This window comes from Mirounga angustirostris, unplaced genomic scaffold (genome assembly GCF_029215605.1).
Source record: "Mirounga angustirostris isolate CCGP_5_RB_7025 unplaced genomic scaffold, mMirAng1.0.hap1 SCAF_1, whole genome shotgun sequence".
In the NCBI taxonomy this organism is placed as follows: domain Eukaryota; kingdom Metazoa; phylum Chordata; class Mammalia; order Carnivora; family Phocidae; genus Mirounga; species Mirounga angustirostris.
Window position 1 is genome coordinate 106,658,035 of NW_026991709.1, and position 19,189 is coordinate 106,677,223.

Sequence of the window (19,189 nt, forward strand, 5' to 3'; positions counted from 1 at the left end):
CCTGCTTCTCCCTCTCCCACTTCCCCTGCTTGTGTTCCCTCTCTCGCTAGGTCTCTCTCTGTCAGATAAATAAATAAAATCTTAAAAAAAGAAAAAAAAGAAATACGATCATTATACCATAGACTCAGTATTCAACATTTGCATGATCAGAATAATTCAAAATTGAATAGTAATTTGATAAAAATTAAGATATAGCTATCCTCGGTGGAGGGGTAGAGGGAGAAAGTTTGCAGGCCCAAACTAGCTAAATCTTTAACACAATAAAAAAGTCAAGAGGTAATGCTTAAAGTGTATAAAAACAGAAGATAACATATTAACATAGTAATTAGGAATATAAAGACTCCTTCCACTGGAAATATCTAGAAGTGTTGACATTACTTTTATTTGGAGAGTGGTTCTCAGTATAGAAGGGGGAATTCTACTTTCAATCATAAGCATCTTAGTTTTGACTTATTTATGAATATATTACTTTGATAAAAATAAATTGAAAAGAGTTTAGCAATATTAAAATTCTCTGCAAATTATATTATGATTTTTGTGTTTGGTGTGCTTTGGGAATCATAGCTATAAGAAATATAATTATTTACTTCTGACTGTGTTTTGAAATTGTCACTCAGTGTCAAAGCTTTGCCAGATAACTTATAAGAAGTCTGGGGATAAAAATTTAGGATCAGAATAATATAGTATGTTATATAGACATCTATGACTTTGATTTCTACAACGAGTCCATTTGGAGTGGATTGACCTTTAATATGAGGGCCAGTTAGTCTTTTTTGGATGAGATTAAGTATTATAGAAAACAAGGAAAAGAGAAATGGAGTTCAGCCTGGAATAATCAAAGAAGTCAAACTATAATAACTAACTTGAGAGCTTAAAACATCTCAAGAAGTTAAGATTTAGGAGTTTCAGCTATATTGAAAAAACAGTTTTGAAAGTAAGCATTTCAGTTTTTCAGTACAAATAAAAACTCCCAGATAATAGGTGTAGTGTAAAAGAAAAGGCTTTGGATTTGAAGTCAGAAGGTTGAAATCTGATCCTTGGTCCTGCCTTCTATTGGTTTTGTGACTTTGACATAGTGAACCTTTCCTAGCATAAATTTTCATATTTTAAAATGGGGATTAAAATCCCAAGTTTACAAGACTGTTGTAAGAACTATTTAAGATTTTGTGTGTAAAGGCTCTTTATAAACTTCACAGCACTGACTGCATTATATAAAGGTGAAGCATCATTAGTATATTCAGGTTTTTTTTTTTTTTAATTTTTTATTTTTTATTCTTATGTTAATCCCCATACATTACATCATTAGTTTTAGATGAAGTATTCCATGATTCATTGTTTGTGCGTAACACCCAGTGCTCCATGCAGAATGCGCCCTCCTCAATACCCACCACCAGGCTAACCCATCCTCCCACCCCCCTCCCCTCTAGAACTCTGTTTGTTTTTCAGAGTCCATCATCTCTCATGGTTCGTCTACCCCTCCGATTTCCCCCACTTCATTCTTCCCCTCCCGCTACCTTCTTCTTCTTCTTTTTTTTTTCTTAACATATATTGCATTATTTGTTTCAGAGGTACAGATCTGAGATTCAACAGTCTTGCACAATTCACAGCACTTACCAGAGCACATACCCTCCCCAGTGTCTATCACCCAGTCACCCCATCCCTCCCACCCCACCCCCCACTCCAACAACACTCAGTTTGTTTCCTGTGATTAAGAATTCCTCATATCAGTGAGGTCATATGATACATGTCTTTCTCTGTTTGACTTATTTCACTCAACATAATACCCTCCAGTTCCATCCACGTCGTTGCAAATGGCAAGATCTCATTCCTTTTGATGGCTGCATAATATTCCATTGTATATATATACCACATCTTCTTTATCCATTCATCTGTCGATGGACATCTTGGCTCTTTCCACAGTTTGGCTATTGTGGACATTGCTGCTATAAACATCGGGGTGCACGTACCCCTTCGGATCCCTACTTTTGTATCTTTGGGGTAAATACCCAGTAGTGCAATTGCTGGGTCTTATGGTAGCTCTATTTTCAACTTTTTGAGGAACCTCCATACTGTTTTCCAGAGTGGCTGCACCAGCTTGCATTCCCACCAACAGTGTAGGAGGGTTTTTTAAAGCTCTTTTAGCACCAGTTGCCTGGTATAGAAAGAACAGTCCTCCGTGTTGGAAACAGCAAGTGGCTCAGATACTGATAGCAAATAAAACTTTCAAAAGAGCTGCATGAGAAATAGGAGTAGAGTAGAGAGAAGTTGTGTTCTATTTCACCTTATTAGCTATGTCACAAAACAAAGGGGAAAGGAACTGTAAAGAGCATTAACCTATGTTGAACAACCCTCATTCACACAGTAAAATCTCACAATAACTTTTTAAGTAAGGTCTAAAGAATTCAGTTGTGTAAAAATGCAGGATTTTGCTATTGGGAGGTTAATAAATTAGACCAGGAGATGGGGGAAGCGTGGAGCTGAATGAGTTGTACATTTCCTTTCTCATTATTATGAGATGTTATTGCATGTCACTGAGTTAATCCTTAATACTTGAATTTTGGTAGAAAATGGATTATCTTTCCTCCTTTCTTTCTTTCTTTCTTTCTTTCTTTCTTTCTTTCTTTCTTTCTTTCTTTCCTTCCTTCCTTCCTTCCTTCCTTCCTTCCTTCCTTCTTTCTCTCTGTCTTTCTTTCTTTCTCTCTGTCTTTCTTTCTCTCTGTCTTTCTTTCTCTCTGTCTTTCTTTCTTTCTTTCTTTCTTTCTCTCTCTTTCTTTTCTTTCTTTCTCTCTCTCTCTCTTTCTTTTCTTTCTTTCTTTCTCTCTCTCTTTCTTTCTTTCTTTCTTTCTTTCTTTCTTTCTTTCTTTCTTTCTTTCTTTCTTTCTTTCTCTCTCTCTCTCTCTCTCTCTCTAGTAGGCTCCATGCCCAACGTGGGCTTGAATTCATGACCCTAAGATCAAGAGTCGGATGCTCTACCGACTGAGCCAGCCAGCCGCCCCTCACATTTATTTTTATATGGTGCCCAGGAAATTGTGAGCATCCTAGAATGTCCACTGATATTTTTTGCCAATTTACTGAATACTTCTCAAATAGGATGCTTTTTGTTAGCACATTCTGCTTTGTATCTTGAACTAGTAAGATGTTCTCTGCTCATCTCCAATTAGTTCTATCCCAGGATGACAGTATTTTGTTGATTGTTTTTTAGATCTCATGGGCTCCTGGTAGACTACCTGAGTCCAGGACAAGATCCCTACATCTCTGAGCAAATAACCTCATAAACCAAATAATTGCAATGTAAACTCAGGTTTCCCGTGGCACATGAATTTTTTTTGTTGTTATCAATTTGGCTCTTTTTATTTTGTGGGAAGTTATTTGTTTTTTAGATTGCACGTGATAAATCTCCCTAGTATATTGCAGAAATATTAATGACCTGCTCAAAGCCTGAGTAGGGCAATAGAGTTCTTATAGGTAGCATGGTTTCATTTATTTTATGGTATTTTCTGATGTTGTCTGGCAATATAAGCCTCTGAATGTAGTAAGGATTGTAAAATTTACTCAACAGATGCATCAGCCGTTGCACAGCTAGTTTGGGGGATAAAAGCATTCTATGTTCTTTCAAGCAGGCAAAAAATAGCTGCATAACAGAGCTTTTGTTCCCCTGAAAAAGGTTTAAATGCTATTAAATAGATAGTTTAGAAAAATTAGATTTCAGTAAAACATAAGTATTGAACCTAAGAGATAATAAAATATTTGAAATATGAAATACTGGCTCATAGGATTAGCTTCCTCTATCACTATTCATTAGTATTTTTAAATGTCACTGTTAGACTGTGGGGTTCAATGGAATTTTGATCAAAATATCACATCCTGCAATTTGCTATTTAATTAAAGAAGTTATTCCTGAAGAGTTTGCTTTTCCCAGTGACACTAAGTATGTAATGTTCATGTAGCAACCTTGAGAACGACTCTTAATAGCATCACTGCCTTTTTAATGCCACACTTTGATAGTAATTCATTTAATTCTCACAACTACCTTATAAAATAGCCACAGAGAGGGTAAGTGACTCATTCAAGATCCCACTGTTAATGATATAAGCTGGCCAATTTGAACCCAAGCCATCTAGCTCCAGAATTCTTTGTTATGCTAGCTGCTTTACCTAGCTTTTTGGTTTTATTTTCTCTTGCTAATCTTTGTGAGCTTGAATCGTCATGGCAGATGGCTCTTGTGATTCAGTAGGAAGATCTATAGATCTACACACACATGTATGGATTTACCTAGAGCATTCTGTTCTGATAGGGAATCATTTTCTTTCTATCTATATTTATGATTGGCAAATTTTAGTGTTTGTGTAGAAAATGTTAGTTTGCAGATAGCTACTAGTTTATAATAAGTAGATTTTGGCAGTGGATTTGCATTGATTATTGGTTTAATTTTATTAATTTTGCTTCATGGAGTACATTTGTCTAGTACTTGAAGGGATGTTTTCACTGATTAAATCTGAAAGATAATATGGGAAGATTGAGATGATCGTTTTCCAAAGATGAAGTTACTGTGACACTAGTAATCTCAAACACTGCTCATTTAAGCACGTTGCACTGTATGAGGAATGCTTACAAAGTGTGCCCTTTTAGCATAGAGGAAAATATCTCATGAAATTGCCGGGGCTCTACTAATGTTCTCTTTTGTTTAGATGAATAACGTGACAACAGAGTATTGTCTTGACATCGTAAGAAAATTTGAAGTTTCAGAAGAAAATAAGGCAAAAAATGTTCTTGGCATAGAAGGTAAAATAACCAATATTCTTTTCTTTTCTCTTCCTTTCAAGATTCATTTAAATTCATGTTAGTTCACATATAGTGTATTATTAGTTTCAGAGGTAGAATTTAGTGATTCATCAGTTGCATATAATACCCAGTGCTCATTACGTCACATGCCCTCCTTAATGCCCGTCACCCGGTTACCCCATCCCCCCACCCAGCTCCCCTCCAGCAACCCTGTTTGTTTCCTATAGTTAAGAGTCTCTTATGGTTTGCCTCCCTTAAAATAACCAATATTCTTAATTTCTCATTTCTCAGTTCAGTCTGCTAAGTAAAATTCTAACAAAATTTTTAGAAAAAGAAATCAGGAGATATTCATGGATTACAGATGATTCAAATAAAACTCACAATACAGCATATTTTCCTACAAAACAGATGCCATGATATTGCTCTTTCTCTTACTTTTTTGATGATGATTTTCCACTCCAAGCAAGGCAGCTCTATCCCACCATGTGTATGATAGATGTCAAGAAATATTTGGACTTTTCTCAAATGGCTAATTTTGGAAAGCTTGAACCTGGTAATTTCAAAAGAGGAAATTTGGTCTTAAAATAACTAACCTATGACACTGGCGACTTGAAAGTACACGTTTCTTTAAAAATATTGGCAATGAACTTGTTTTACCTAGTTGGTAGCTGTGGAGAAGTTGGAACCACAAATTTTGTTAATACAACTATTTCATTATATAGTTGAGGAAAGTGAGGCTCTCAAAGAAATTAAGTAATTTGCCCACAGTTGTATAGTCAGAATCTAGCTTCCGGATCTTATACACAAATGTGAATATAGCTACATGTATGTGTAAGTTATATGTACTTAAAATATGTGGGAAAATAAACTGCATGGTGCTACCCAACAGGAGATCAAGTCCCAGGCAGAACCAACAATCTTAGCGAAAGACCACTGGGGCAACCCATTGCCTTCAGGAGCTTCCAAAGCCATGGTTTATCTTACGACTTTACATTGTTGGCCTTCTGTTCCCCTCTGCTTTCAGGCTCAGTGTGGACAAGAGGATTTTGATACCACCGGTTTAGTTCCTGGGGTGGAGGGTAACTAAAAGAAAGGAATAATTTAAAATTTATACCATTTTTAAAACAACTAGAGAAGATAAACTAATTTGGGCCTTTTCTTTACTAAGAAATGAATGTTTTCCTTGGTGGGGCCCCCCAAAATGGAATTAAACATGATTTCTACATTATGGACATAAGGATAGGCATGAAGAAATTCTCCAGAGACTTAGAGGATATTTACAGACACGGTTTTACCCACATAATTCTTGAAGACCTGAAACAATTTACCCTGATGATTCCATTTAGGTACTTGTGGATCATTCCTGTATTTATTCATATATTAATGAGTGCCTCTTCTACTCAGGTGTTATGTTTTGAAAAACTGTGGAAAACTGATAGGGTTTTCTATGTACTATGTATTTGTTTATTTGAGCATAGCTGATACACAATGTTAGTTTTGGGTGTACAACTTAGTGATTTGACAAGTTTATGTATTACGCAAGTGTAGCTGCTGTCTGTCTTGTTCCATCACTGTTACAGTGTCACTGACTGTATTCCTCACGCTGAGCCTTGTGTTCCTGTGATTTGTTCATTCCAGAACTGGAAGACTGTACTCCCTCTCCCCTGCACCCATTTTACCCATCCCCCCACCCCACAACCGTCAGTTTGTTCTCTGTATTTCTGCATAATCTTTAAACACTATTTTGAAGTTATAAAAAGTTGCCAGCTATTAGCAGCATCTTCCCAAACCAATTTCATAGTCAAATAATCACACTCTGGATTTAGGCTGTGCCTAACTTTTGACCTGCTGCCTCAGCTATGGCACCAACAATACTGTTTTTTTTTTTTTTTTTAAAGATTTTATTTATTTATTTGAGAGAGAGAGAATGAGAGACAGAGAGCATGAGAGGGAGGAAGGTCAGAGGGAGAAGCAGACTCCCCGCCGAGCAGGGAGCCTGATGCGGGACTCGATCCCGGGACTCCAGGATCATGACCTGAGCCGAAGGCAGTCGCTTAACCAACTGAGCCACCCAGGCGCCCAACAATACTGTTTTTTAAATTAATAACTCATCAAGTTGCTGGTTGATCGGTGCAGCACTTTGTGCCCATATGGCTTTACCATTGCGTCAGTCTCCCATTAGATCATGCTACATAATCATAGCTTGAGTTCAGTAGCTACTGAATGGCTTTGTAGTAAGCCCTCTCCTGCGGACTCAATCAAAATTCTTGGAAAGTCGACTGATTTTTCTGTACGTTATGTTTAAACTGCTATTCCCCAGTCACTTTTCAGTTTTTGACACTCTTTGACCTGAAGCAAATCTCATTACCTTAGTATTCCTGCCAGTCGCTGTCCTGAGTGTAAATAAGCTAATCACTATGATCTCTGTTGTCCCCGGTGGGGTCGGTTAAGTACCTATGCTTGGAAAGCTACAGTACTTCACTCTGTCTTTCTTCCAAAGGGTTCACGAACTTCATGCGTAGTCCTGCTTGTGACATATTTAACCCACTGCACCATGAAGTGTACCAGGACATGGATCAGCCCCTTTGCAACTACTACATCGCTTCCTCTCACAACACATACCTGACCGGGGACCAGCTCCTTTCTCAGTCCAAAGTGGATATGTACGCCCGGGTGCTACAGGAGGGCTGCCGCTGTGTGGAAGGTTCGTGCCTCGTCTGAGCTCTGCTGCGTGTTGATGAATGTGCCGTTTAGGCAGTCAGTCAAGTCTAGACAGTGGAGACCTGAACTATGCACTCACACGAACCAGAACCATTTTTCTGCTCTTAGAGTCATTCTTAACTCGTAATGCTCTCTGGTTCCTCCTTACTGTCCAGTCAGGAGGGAAAGAGAGATGAACTAGAAGTCAGGAAACACACCTGCAGTTGCTGAAAGATTATAATGAAAATGAAAGCTTTACTCGAAAGATATTTTTGTTTCAACAATGGCAAATGTAGTTCAGGGTAACTCTTTGCTTTCAAGACACTTCATGATCTCTCAATTAACAACATTTATTAAATTTCTAGTGGGATCTTGATTGTGGGGACATAGATCCAGGTGTCTGTCTGCAAGGAGCTGACAGTCTAGCAGAATGGGTGGCCATTAAAAACAGTAGGACAGTGTGAGAATTCCACCAGGCCGATCATATACATAGTGAAGAAGTGGTGGTATGAAGAGTAAGGTGTCAGATAAAATGCAATGAGAAATAGGTAGGCTGGGAAGGTGAACTTGGGTCAGTCATGAAGGGTTAAAGGGCTTGAGGAATTCTACCTCTGGCCTTTGGTAACAAGGGTCCAGTGAAGGGTCTTAATGCATATAGTGATATGATCAGACTTGTAGTTGAGAAAGATCACTTGGGTCACCATGTAGGAGGACAATTTTTTTTAGAATATGTGTTTGTGGAGAGAAACAGGGGTGAAGCTAGAGAGAGCAAGGAGAATGGTAGGAAGGCTCTTAACAACAATTCAAAGGAAGGGTTATAAAAACTTGGACTAAGGGAGGAGGAGTGATGATTACATCGATAATAAAGAAGTCAACTCAGCAGGACCTGGTGCAAGAAGTAAAGGAGGGTGAGAGCTGTAATGAGTGAATGGTGCCACCACCTACTGTGGGGAACCTAGGGGGAAGAGCATCCACGAGTTCAGTTTTCCATCAGTTGAGTTTATCGTCACTTTGTATCATTCACATGGACATTTTTGTCAGCCAGTTGGATAATAATATCCGAGCAAAATGGAAAGATCCGGGGAAGATAAAGATTCCATAGTTCTGAGTTTTGTATGTGATAGTTAAAGTCTTGAAAGTGTACAAGATCACCCCCAGAGAGGAGTGGACAAGTGAATGAGGCCTGAGGAGTTAAGCGATCCAGCAGTTAGATGTTGGAAGAGCAAGGGGAACCAATGGGGATGAACACAGAATGGTCCCTGGGACCTGAGGGATGAAATGGTCAAAAATGTCCCATGCAACAGAAAAGTAAGTTAAGGCAAAGACCAATTATCCAGTCTGGTTGCATTTGACAGCTGGAAGGTTATTGGTGTCTTTTGATAGATAGTTTTGGTGACATGCTAGTGGGAAGTTGGGGGTAGCTGCTGTGGGTTAGTCACCTGGCATTTTTCTGCATTCGAAGAAAATTGGGGGATACAGTTTTAAGGTTTTAAGACTTGGAGGAAGAGGAAATGAGGACCCAGGTTCTGTTTTTAGATGGGGGCCGAGATTTTGAAAGGGTTCAAACCTGATAGCCTCTCCTTTCTCTGGGAGGAGCGCATCATCTGCTAGGTGTAAAGTGGGTGGAAGTCGGCTTGGGGGCTTAAGATCAACGAACAATGGGAAAGGAGTTGACAAGATAAACTAGGGAAGTCCTAGTTAATTTCAAAAACCGTCTTAATAAAACTGTCCTTTTGTTCTACAAAATCTGCATGCTTAGCCTCCTCCCATCCCATTCCCAGGAGATTAGATATAGGAGCTGTGAAGTAGATTATAGAATTGATCCAAGCCTCTAGATTTCTAGGTCGTATAAAATATCATCAAGGTGTTGGTGAGAGCTCTTTTAAGTAATTAGTCGGTAGGTCCATGAGTCTTAGGAAGAGAAGTGAATAAGGGGCTACAGAATGAGGTAAGACTCGCAAGAGATAGAAAGATGGAGAAAGTTGTCATCACACATACAAAAAATAAGAACAGAGAATTGTTATCACAGAGTGGGATTTTGGATGTAGTTACAGGTGATGATTGTATCCAGGGTGTGTCATGGGTGAGCATGAATGAAGAGTGGAGATAAGATTGTTAGCATTGGGAAGGTCAAAGCTAAGAGATTGAGTAAATCGCCCACATGGACTTTTAACTCACAAAGGATGTTGACATGTAGATTCATTATTAAAAATTTTAAAGATAAAAATTGGAGATTAAAAACTGTAAGCCAGATACTTCAGTGCAAAAAGAATGCTGTAGGAAAGGCACTTGGAAGATGCCAGAAAGGTAGAGTTGGATAAAGTGAGGTTCGAGAGTGGGGGGATTTTGTTTTATTTTTTAATGAATAGAGGAGAACAATTATTTAAAAGTAGCAATAAAGACCTAGAGCATGCCTTCTGGTCTGTGATTTATACAAAAAAATATCTATGGAGAAAGGTAGTGTCCTCCAAGGCAAGCTGATTGTTAATCAAGATAAGGAAGTTGAAGGAGAACTCCAAAAAGAGTCTGATGATAAAAGGGAGTTTGTGATGGAATGGAGATTCCATGGAGCAAAGACGAGTCACTTTTTGGTGGGGATGTGCTGGGGGTTAGCAGTGGATAATAGGTTCTTAGGGTGGTGGAATAGTGTAGGGGAAATGAATAAAGCAGTAGGGTGATAAGACCCGTAACTGGATGGGTCTTTGTCACAGAGTTTCTGGCATGTTCTAAGGGTCAATTAACATTTTAAAACTGAACAGGCAGTAAAAACTGTCTCCATACAAAACAATCAGAACCACTACAAATTTAGTGTTCTGGAAATTTATGCTTTAAGACATGGCATTTTTGCAGTCACTGCAGAGAACACCTACTGACATGAGTGACTGACAATTGAGTAGCTTAAACAACTGAGTAATGAAGATGCTTATAAAATACTAACATAAAGAAAAACCTTTTAGAAGGTCTCGAGATGACATTCTGCGCTCAGCCATTATTCAACCCTTTGTTCGTTCAGCACTCAAGAAGTTTTACATGTCTGACATGCATAGAGGTTCCCTGGGCACATACCCTCATTGGATTCACAGTGATGGTTGCCTATCATTTTAAATGGTGACATGTCCTCGGAGGCCAGGTATGGAAAATGACTTGTAATGACTCAGTAACAGATCGTTAACTCCAGACCGTTTTGCAGTTTTGTTAACTGCCATGTCCTGGGCCGTATTTCTTTTGCTTTTCAGGTCTTTCAGGTACTCAGTCTTCTCTTTTTTGGTTTTGCTCTCCAAAATCAGGGTCTTACCCAAGCCTAACCATATTCCCATGATCAGCTCCTTATACTGAATCAGAACATCTCACCTCCAGCTTTGTTTGGGGTATTAAGAAGGGAAGTTATCTGATTAAGACAATTTATAGCAAGGTAAAAATGATTTTTTTTTTAAGGTACAGATGACTTTTAATCTTAGCTTTTTTTTAGGGATCTTTTAATTTTAAAATGAGAGCTTTTAGAAATTGTGTGCGGTAGATGATATTGAACATGGGCCTTCTCTTGTGTCTCCCTTCTTTCTTCCTAACTGCCAGTCACCAAAGTAATAGAAAGAAGCTTTCTAAAAGCTTACTTTGCTCCAGATCTTCACACCAACTGAGACTATGTACAGCTCTGGTGTAACTTTAAAGGACATGCAATCTCTCCAGTACCTCCCTCACCAGTTTGTATCAGCAAATCCCTCCCCTGTTACTTTGCTTACTTGAAGTTATTACTATTGGAATAATCTGTAAGTGGGCAGTGAAAGTCAAACTACTATTACTGGAATGTTTTTGTTGAGGAGAAGAATTTATATTTATCTGAGGGATTTGGTCAGCTTTGTCTGGGATCTATTTCATGTTCAAAATTATGGTTATCACTTCAGCTTTGAACGCACTGTAGGAAGGACAGAGGAACTACTATGATTTCAGCCCCTTTTGTGGGCTAGGTCCTGACTGAGTGCTTTCCATACATTCTCCTGTGATTCTTACAACTTAAGGGGGCTAGAATAGCCTACTTAAGAGGACACCCCAACTTGGAGTGGGTGAAGGGGCTCAAGTTCCCATAGCTAGGAAGCTTGGGAGCGGAGATTTGAACTCAAGTTGATTTAACTCCCCTACTCCACTGTTCTCTGGGAAGTCTGTGTGCTTTCTGGAGGCACAAGCATTGAATGGCATGATCAGCCCTAGGAGGGATCAAATGAAGGCCATCAGGTCACCTAAGGAAGGCTAGAGAAAGTGAAGTGAAGCACTGAGGGGAGGGTGGCTTTAAAAGAAGGAATTTGCTTCATTCAAGATTAGGACTACCATCTAAATATTCAGATGTTCCTGAAGACTGAGAATTTGATGACATGATCTTTTGTGCTCTCCTAACAACTTCTGTCAGCCCTGTGCTTTGAAGATGTGAGCTCACAGCTGAAGCTTGGGCCTGAGACACTGGTGTATATATACCCAGTGCTATGTCATCTCCCTTGAGTCCAGATCAAGTTGTTTTTACACTGAAATAGCTATAGCTAGGATTTAAAGAACCTGATTTAGGGAATCTAGCAAGTCAAGGATTGGAAATTTCAGGTCCCATAAATATATATATATTTTTTATAGAAAAGTATGATCCAAGAGAAAATAGAGTAAATAGGATAGAGCAACCCTTTATTTTTAGGCACTTTCACAAAGGTTTTCAGTAAATGAACTTTCCAGTGGAGAAGAGAGAACATGAAAATCAGCCTCCAGCCATCAGCAGCAGCTCTGCTCAGGGCCTAGGATCCTCCTTGCCCACGTTGCGAGGTGGAGGCGTGTACTTCCCTTCCTTTATTAGGTTATCTCGCTGCCTCCTGATGTCACTCAAACGTTTCATCGTTTTCTGCTGAAGCAGACATTCTACAAAATCATCAAATTTGATCTTGCACTCTTTCTCTGCATGGGTACCACCGATTCCATGCGCACATTCTATCCATTCTTTTTCAAAAGCATGGCATCGACCTGGAATCTTGTGAGGCTGCTCGGCACTTTGGATTGTCATCCGATGATCTAAGTTAAGGCCCAACCTTTTCTGCACATCAGAGAAAGGCCTGGCGTCGCTGCGGTGCCGTCTCGTCTCCTTGCTGCTGGTCCCATAAATATTTTTTGGAAGCAGCTTCTGCCAAGCATAGCACTTAGAGGTAGAGAGTAGTGATTCTGGACGGGTTCTTCATGGTACTGTGACCTGAAGAATCTCTCCCCTTTTGAGCTTCTAGTTTGATAATGGTGTGTTTTCCATCTCTATTAGTTCAGCTGTGGGAATATCCTTGGTCAGGATATATATAGTGTCTTGGGGAAGACTACTAAGTCCTTTTTTGGTGAAGTGGGTTTGTCAGCAAATAAACTGGATAGCATTTTGTACATGGCCTTTCATTCCCTTGATTTTCAGCCCAAGTTGCCTAATAAATATGGATGTTCTGTCCAGGGGATTTTCACCCTCATTATGGAACTGATGTTGCATCACTGCCATAATCGGTTTACAGCCTTCCCTGTTATCTCTGGGAACGCTATCAGGATGGAACGCTTTTAAGTTCCATTATGAAAAGCTGTCATGTTAGCTGCTTGGCTAGCCTGCAGAACTGGCCAACTCTTTGTCAGAGTGCTTTCGGGGGCCACTAATACGTGACGTGATTGAAAAACGGGCCCCTGGTAATTTTGTGGCTAGGGGAATTGGTTAGAGGCATTTCCATCACAGCATGAGCCCTTACAGGAACCTTCACTGTCATTTGAACTTGGCTATGATTGCCACGTGTTAGGATGCCAGTTACCATTTGGGAGTGTTGTCCTCGTTTAGCAGACAGGTGATGAAATAGATCTAAAAAGTGAGCATTAGAAGAACCATCCTCGACTACAGGTATTCTGCCTACGTTATAAATGCTAGCAAAAGAGCACCTTCTTTCATGACCAATGTAGTTTGAAGAGCTACTTTTATTTATACACGAGAATCAAACAAGCATGGCATCGCCTGGTCTACATCCATTCTTTTTGCAAGGATGTTGTTCATTTATGAGGAACCCTGTTATACCCTTTTTCCTCCACAAGGGGGCCAACTCAGGGTCTAAATTATTTCAAATTCCATACTTTGAAATATCTGTTCCTTCTTTCCATACCTTTATCCAAGGACAAATAAAAGAATGTCAAGTCCATGTCAAAAGATGGATGGAGCTTCTCTTCTTAGAAAATGTCTTTGATACGTTTGACCTCATTTGTAGGCCCAAAGGAACAGTGCAACTCCTTACGCTAGTATCCCAAAACCTTTGATCTTCTTAACAGCATCTTTAAAGTTTCTTTCCTATATTCCTATGGTGTTAACCTTGAAAGTTTTGTTTTCCTTTTACCTTTTCCATTTTTTCCCCTAAGGATAATTTAACAGCCAATGTTTAATTGCAATATAGGTAACTCTATTAGGGAACAGAACTAATAGGATCTCTCTCATATATATGAGAGAAAGAAAGATTGGTCGATTTTAAGAAATTGGCTTACATGATCATGGGAATTTGCAAGTCTGAAATATGCATAGCAGGCCAGGAGGTTGGAGCCTTAGGTAGGAGTTGATGTTACAGGCTTGAGGAGAATTTCTTCTTCAGGAAATGGGAGTCTTTACTCCTAAGGCCTTCAACTGGTTGATGAGTCCCACCCACTTTATGGAGAGTGAGTAACTTTACCCAAAGCCTACTGATTTAAATGTTAATCACATCTAAAAAATACCTTTAAGGCATCTAGACTGGTGTTTGATCAAATAACTGGGCATTTTAGCCTAGCATGGTTGACACATAAAATTAACCATCAAATTCTATTAGGGTTATGGTGAACAGCTTGAAAGTTTTAGAAAAAAAAATGGACATACCATTTCCTGATATAATATACAAAGCACACGTATGAGGAAGGTACTACTAAAATAAAGAACAGGTGTGGTCATGAACTGTCTGGCCCTAATTAAAAGTGAGAGTTTTAACTGGCATTCCATTAGCCAAATCCAGCCTGCAGAATGTTTGGCTCATATTGTGATTTTAAAAAATGGATTAATTGCCAATATTTAAAAATTGGGAAAAGTCATAGCAGTAAGATCTAGAGTTGTGACCTTTCTCAGCTCTGGCAAGCAGAGTTGCCCGACTATGCTATATGGAAGGGCAGTATCATGAGAGCCGGCAAGATTCTATGTGGGATCCTAGCATAGCCTTGATTGGGATTTAGATAAGGAAAGTGAAAGAGGGCCTTTTGGTTGACCTTAAATGAAAGAAGTAGAGTCATGGAAGTAGGATTGTATGTGAGGAAACTTGCCTAATGGAAGAACACGTCTGTGAGTGTAAGGTGTAGGAGAAAATAAGGTTGACTTGTCAGACGGGAGCTAGGGTATTATGGCAACAATAGTTACTTTAAGAGTTAAAAACCTAAAATCTCTGTGCCTTAAAGCAACTGAAATTTATTTCTTGCTTATTATAAAGTCCAAAATAGGTGTCCCTAGTAGGTGAATCTTTCAAGCAATGATTTAGGGTCTAGGCTCATGCCATCTCCAGCACGTGTCTTCTGCAGCGATAGCAAAAGAAGAGAGAGCATGGATGAATGTGTAGGGAAAGTTTTCACAGATCAGACCTGGAAGTGCTGCACATAATTTCTGCCTGCATTTCAATGGCTACATCCTATGGCAAGGGAAGGCTGGGCAGTGTAGTCCAGCTGCGTGCTAGGGCGAAAGTGGATACAGGCTGAGTGAACTGCTAGCCAATCTCTAGCCCAAGAGATAGAGACCTTGGGGTTAAGCAGGCAGGGGCTGCTGTAGGGTATTAATAAATTCAGCATGTATCTACTGAGTGCATGCTGTATATGTGTTGGATGCTGTGTTATGTGTTGAGGAGACTTTTGAGCAAAGGAACAACATGGTGAAAGCATTGTTTTGAGAAACCAGTCTGGTGGTCAAGTGTAAAGCAAGAAAGGCAAACTCTAAGTCGGGGTGGATGGTGGTGGTTGTCCTTCTGCAGCGGGGAACCAGTGAGGCTGTCTATACGTATAGCAGTATCAATATTATCAATAACAATCACAATTGCTATGTACTGTGCAGTATTATAAGCAGCTTTGCATAGTCATCACTCAAACTTATGATGCAAATTCGACCATTATTTCCTTTTATCAGTGGGAGAAAGCAAGGCTTTAAAGGATTTAATCATTTGCCCATATTCACATAAATCTTGGCAGGACCTGAGGATTTGAACTTAGGAAGTCAGTGTTATTTTATAGCTACTGTAGAATTTATAAAATGAAAATCTAATAGAAACATAATGAGTTTAAGTGTACAGTAATGAAAAACTCTGTTATTGATTTGAGAGGGTCACTGCAATTTACTAAAAGGCTTTATTAGTAAACTGAAAATGAAGAAGTAACATCAGAAAAACAGCCTGTTAAGAAGTATCACTATCCTTGGGCATACTTGATTGGATTTAGATCGATTTCTAATGAGCGTTCTTGGTAAATGCTAGGCTGCTTGTGAATATGACGTCTTTGTTAACTATAAGCACTCAAACAGATCGTTTATTATCTTTAATTCCTTATTCTGATAAATATGCCAGAACACCCATCTCTCTGTCTGATATCTTTGTCATGATCATAACATGTATAATCTTAAATAGTAAATGTAAAATAATATTTGTCTGATGGTTCCAGAAATATTAGCGGACACCAGAAGCTTTATGTTGTTGATGTGAAGTTCTATTTTTGGCAGTTGACTGTTGGGATGGCCCAGATGGAGAGCCAGTGGTCCACCACGGTTATACTCTGACTTCAAAGATTCTCTTCAGAGATGTTGTGGAGACCATTGACAAGCATGCCTTTGTGAAGAATGAGTAAGTACAGCAACGCTTGGCTGCTAAGCGAGCACACAGAGCACTGGCTGATGTACCACAACCACAACACTACACGCCCTTCCTTGGAGTCCTCATCTCCCTTTCTGCGGCCCTAGTTCTCTCCTTCCTTCCCAACAAAACGCTGTGAGCAAGTAATATGGGCTCCATGTTGGTAATTTCTCATGCTCCATTTATTTCTTCGCCCATTCTCTCTCAAGACATTGCCTCCTGGAAGCACGTTCTTGCAAAGACTGACCTCATTTCTACAGAGTGTTCATAAACTTTGGAAACAGAGGTTACTATACACGATAAATAGGTTATTGATATTATTTTACAATACAGTAAAATAGTAACAGCTAGGTTTTCAGACTTGTGGATGTCCTATATATACTGAAGTGTCCAGTATCCTTGGGTCGCTTTATTCTTCCTTGGCATTGGATAATGATCACTCTTTTCTCCTCAATACTTGCTTTCTTGGGGCTTCTATTATAACATTCCCCTCTATGCTGTCATTGCTTCTCACTCCTTTTTTGGCCTATGGTCTTCTATTCCATTTCCTCATTCCTCTAATAATCACTATTTCTTAAGTTATTGCCATTGTTCTACTTTTGGGTTATTTAATTATATGTCCAGAACTTTCCCCGCAGTTTCAGAGCTATGTAGAAAAATTCTTAGTAAAAATCCATCTGAGTATCCCGTAGGTACCTCAAAATCAACAAGTGTCATTATTTCTTCAGGTATTTAATGGTGCCTACTCTAAGCGAGGCATACTGCAGTAGGTGCAGGGCACCACAGCACTGAACAAAAGAGAAGACTCCTGCCATCACAGAGCTCACATCCCAAATTGAACTCAGCATCTCATTCCGCCAAACCTCCTCTGGCTCTATTTCCGTTTAGTAAGGGGTAGCACTGTTCTACCAGTGTCTTTAGCCAAAAACTGAGCCATCCTAGATTCAGTCAGTTCTTGTCAATTCTACTTCCTAAATCATCTTTTGACTCCATTGCCTTCTCTCCATGTTCATTTCTCTTTGGGTCATCCTCCACACTAGTGCAATATTTTCCTTTCTGAAAACGTAAGTATGATGTTGTATGTCTTAAAGTCCTTCAAAAGCTCCCTGGGACACACAGTCATGTCTTCCATGCCTTTCAGGGCTTGGCTTCTTCTTTCTCTTCCAGGGTCTTCTTCCACCATTGCTCCACAGAGATGGAGGATTCTGCCTTTATTGTCTCTTTGATTCCCTAGTGACCCCAGTTCTTTCACAACTCCTTACCTCGATGTGCTGTTCTTTCTGCCTGGCGCATTCTTCCCATTATTCCACCTGGCTAAGCTTTATTCATCCTTCAAGACTGCTTAGACATTCTCCCTCTGGCAAACTTACTGATACACCAGCTGATTTAAATGCTCCTTTCTCTGTTCTTTGCACCCTGAGCATATTTCTGTTATATCTATATAGCACTCTGTCATAACTATTGGCTTTCTGCCTTCTTTTGAGTCTTTAAGACCATAAGCTCCTTGGAAATAGGGGGCTATGTCTTATTCATTCCTTATTGCCTAGCAGGTGCCCGCAATATACCAGACAGCTAAGAAATGACTTCTTTTGAATTAAAAGAAACAAAATTACAATTGCATAAAATTAATTTTATAAAAGTTAGTAGCCTTTAAAATTCTTAATATTTGGCCTTCTTATTTATTAACCATGAGGCTAAAATGCGGTTGGAATGAGAGACGCGTGCTGCATGGCAGGTTTGGTTTATGGTGTCTGCTACATACAAGAATCCCAAGTACTGAAATCGGACGGGTCTTTTCTACCCTGATTGCTACTAGTTTTAGCAAAGTCGATGAAGTGATTTTACCATTGTTTTCCAAAGTGTGAAGTTGGGTGTTGAAAAGCCCTGCCACCTTGGAGCATCCTCTGATGACTTGACAGTGCTTTACTTCGAGTTTGGGAATACTTAGGAGAAAAGCACTTCAAATGAAAAGTTGATACGCTTGTTTAGCACATTTTAAAAGTTCAGTCTTTTTCTTTTCTTTCTTAGGCCTTCTTTATACCCGGGTTTCTCAGCCTTGGAACTATTGACATTTTGGACCAGATAATTCTTTGTTGTGGGGAACTGTCTTGTGCATTGTAAGAAGGTTACAGCGTCCTGACTTCTCCACACTAAATGTCGTAGCATTCCCCGCACCCCCCCGCCCCCATATTGTGACCACCAAAAACGTTGACAAATATCTATTTGGGAAACCAGGCCTCATGGTCTCCCTTGTCCCCTGTTGAGAAGCACAGCTTTACGTTGAGTATCATTAGATCCTAATAGGCTTTTTATAAACAGATGACTAATTTAAAAATCCACTGTTAGAACACCTTGATGTGATTGCATAGACAATCTTTTGCTAGCTTGTTGTTGTTTTTCTCTCTTTCTAACACTCTGGGGTAAAACCCATGTGGACACAAGAGCAAACAGATTGGAGTAAGGTAACCCACTCCGGCCACAAAGGTTCATCTCTTCTATTACCTCGGCATCAGGTTTTACTAATGAGGAAAGGATGTAATTTCAGGAGGTCATAGGCCCTCCTGTGAAGCATGTGCTGTCATACAAGCCCAGAAGTAAAATTTTTTTCTCTGCATAGATATATTAGCCAATTTAAATATTGGTTTATATACTCTGGAAAATATATATGGCCTATTACTTCAGAAGATATATGACAGAAAAGTAGAAAAAAACAAGCTAAATTTGAAATAATTTCTTACTCTGAAGAAAAAACAACGTCAGAAGAAGAGTAAGATCAGTGATCAGGCCGGGTTCCCTTTCTGCCTTGGCCACCAACTCCAGAGGCTGTCTTT

The 19,189-nt window shown here is 39.4% G+C and overlaps 2 protein-coding genes across 2 annotated transcripts in view; one reads left to right on the forward strand and one right to left on the reverse strand.

The window, feature by feature from the left end:
• PLCH1 (phospholipase C eta 1) overlaps nucleotides 1-19,189 on the forward strand; it is a 104,944-nt gene that overhangs the window by 43,487 nt on the left and 42,268 nt on the right. Inside the window, exons 6-8 of the mRNA XM_064590611.1 lie at nucleotides 4,689-4,782; nucleotides 7,283-7,486; nucleotides 16,229-16,349. Coding sequence (XP_064446681.1) covers nucleotides 4,689-4,782; nucleotides 7,283-7,486; nucleotides 16,229-16,349 — 419 coding nt within the window. The remainder of the gene's footprint in view (nucleotides 1-4,688; nucleotides 4,783-7,282; nucleotides 7,487-16,228; nucleotides 16,350-19,189) is intronic.
• LOC123834369 (NADH dehydrogenase [ubiquinone] iron-sulfur protein 5-like) lies at nucleotides 12,183-12,985 on the reverse strand. Its single transcript, XM_045863539.2, has 2 exons — nucleotides 12,878-12,985; nucleotides 12,183-12,634 (listed from the first exon to the last, which is right to left on the reverse strand). The coding sequence occupies exons 1-2, from the start codon at nucleotides 12,983-12,985 to the stop codon at nucleotides 12,248-12,250; spliced, it is 495 nt and encodes a 164-aa protein (XP_045719495.1). The 3' UTR covers nucleotides 12,183-12,247.

What these genes read in the sequence shown, in the direction of transcription:
- LOC123834369 (XM_045863539.2), bottom strand. Translation starts at nt 12,985, where the DNA reads ATGGCAGTGATGCAACATCAGTTCCATAATGAGGGTGAAAATCCCCTG. An exon ending in TCAAGGGAATGAAAGGCCAT is followed by an intron (nt 12,635 to 12,877) that starts GTACAAAATGCT and finishes TATGCTTGGCAG; the next exon opens with AAGCTGCTTCCAAAAAATAT.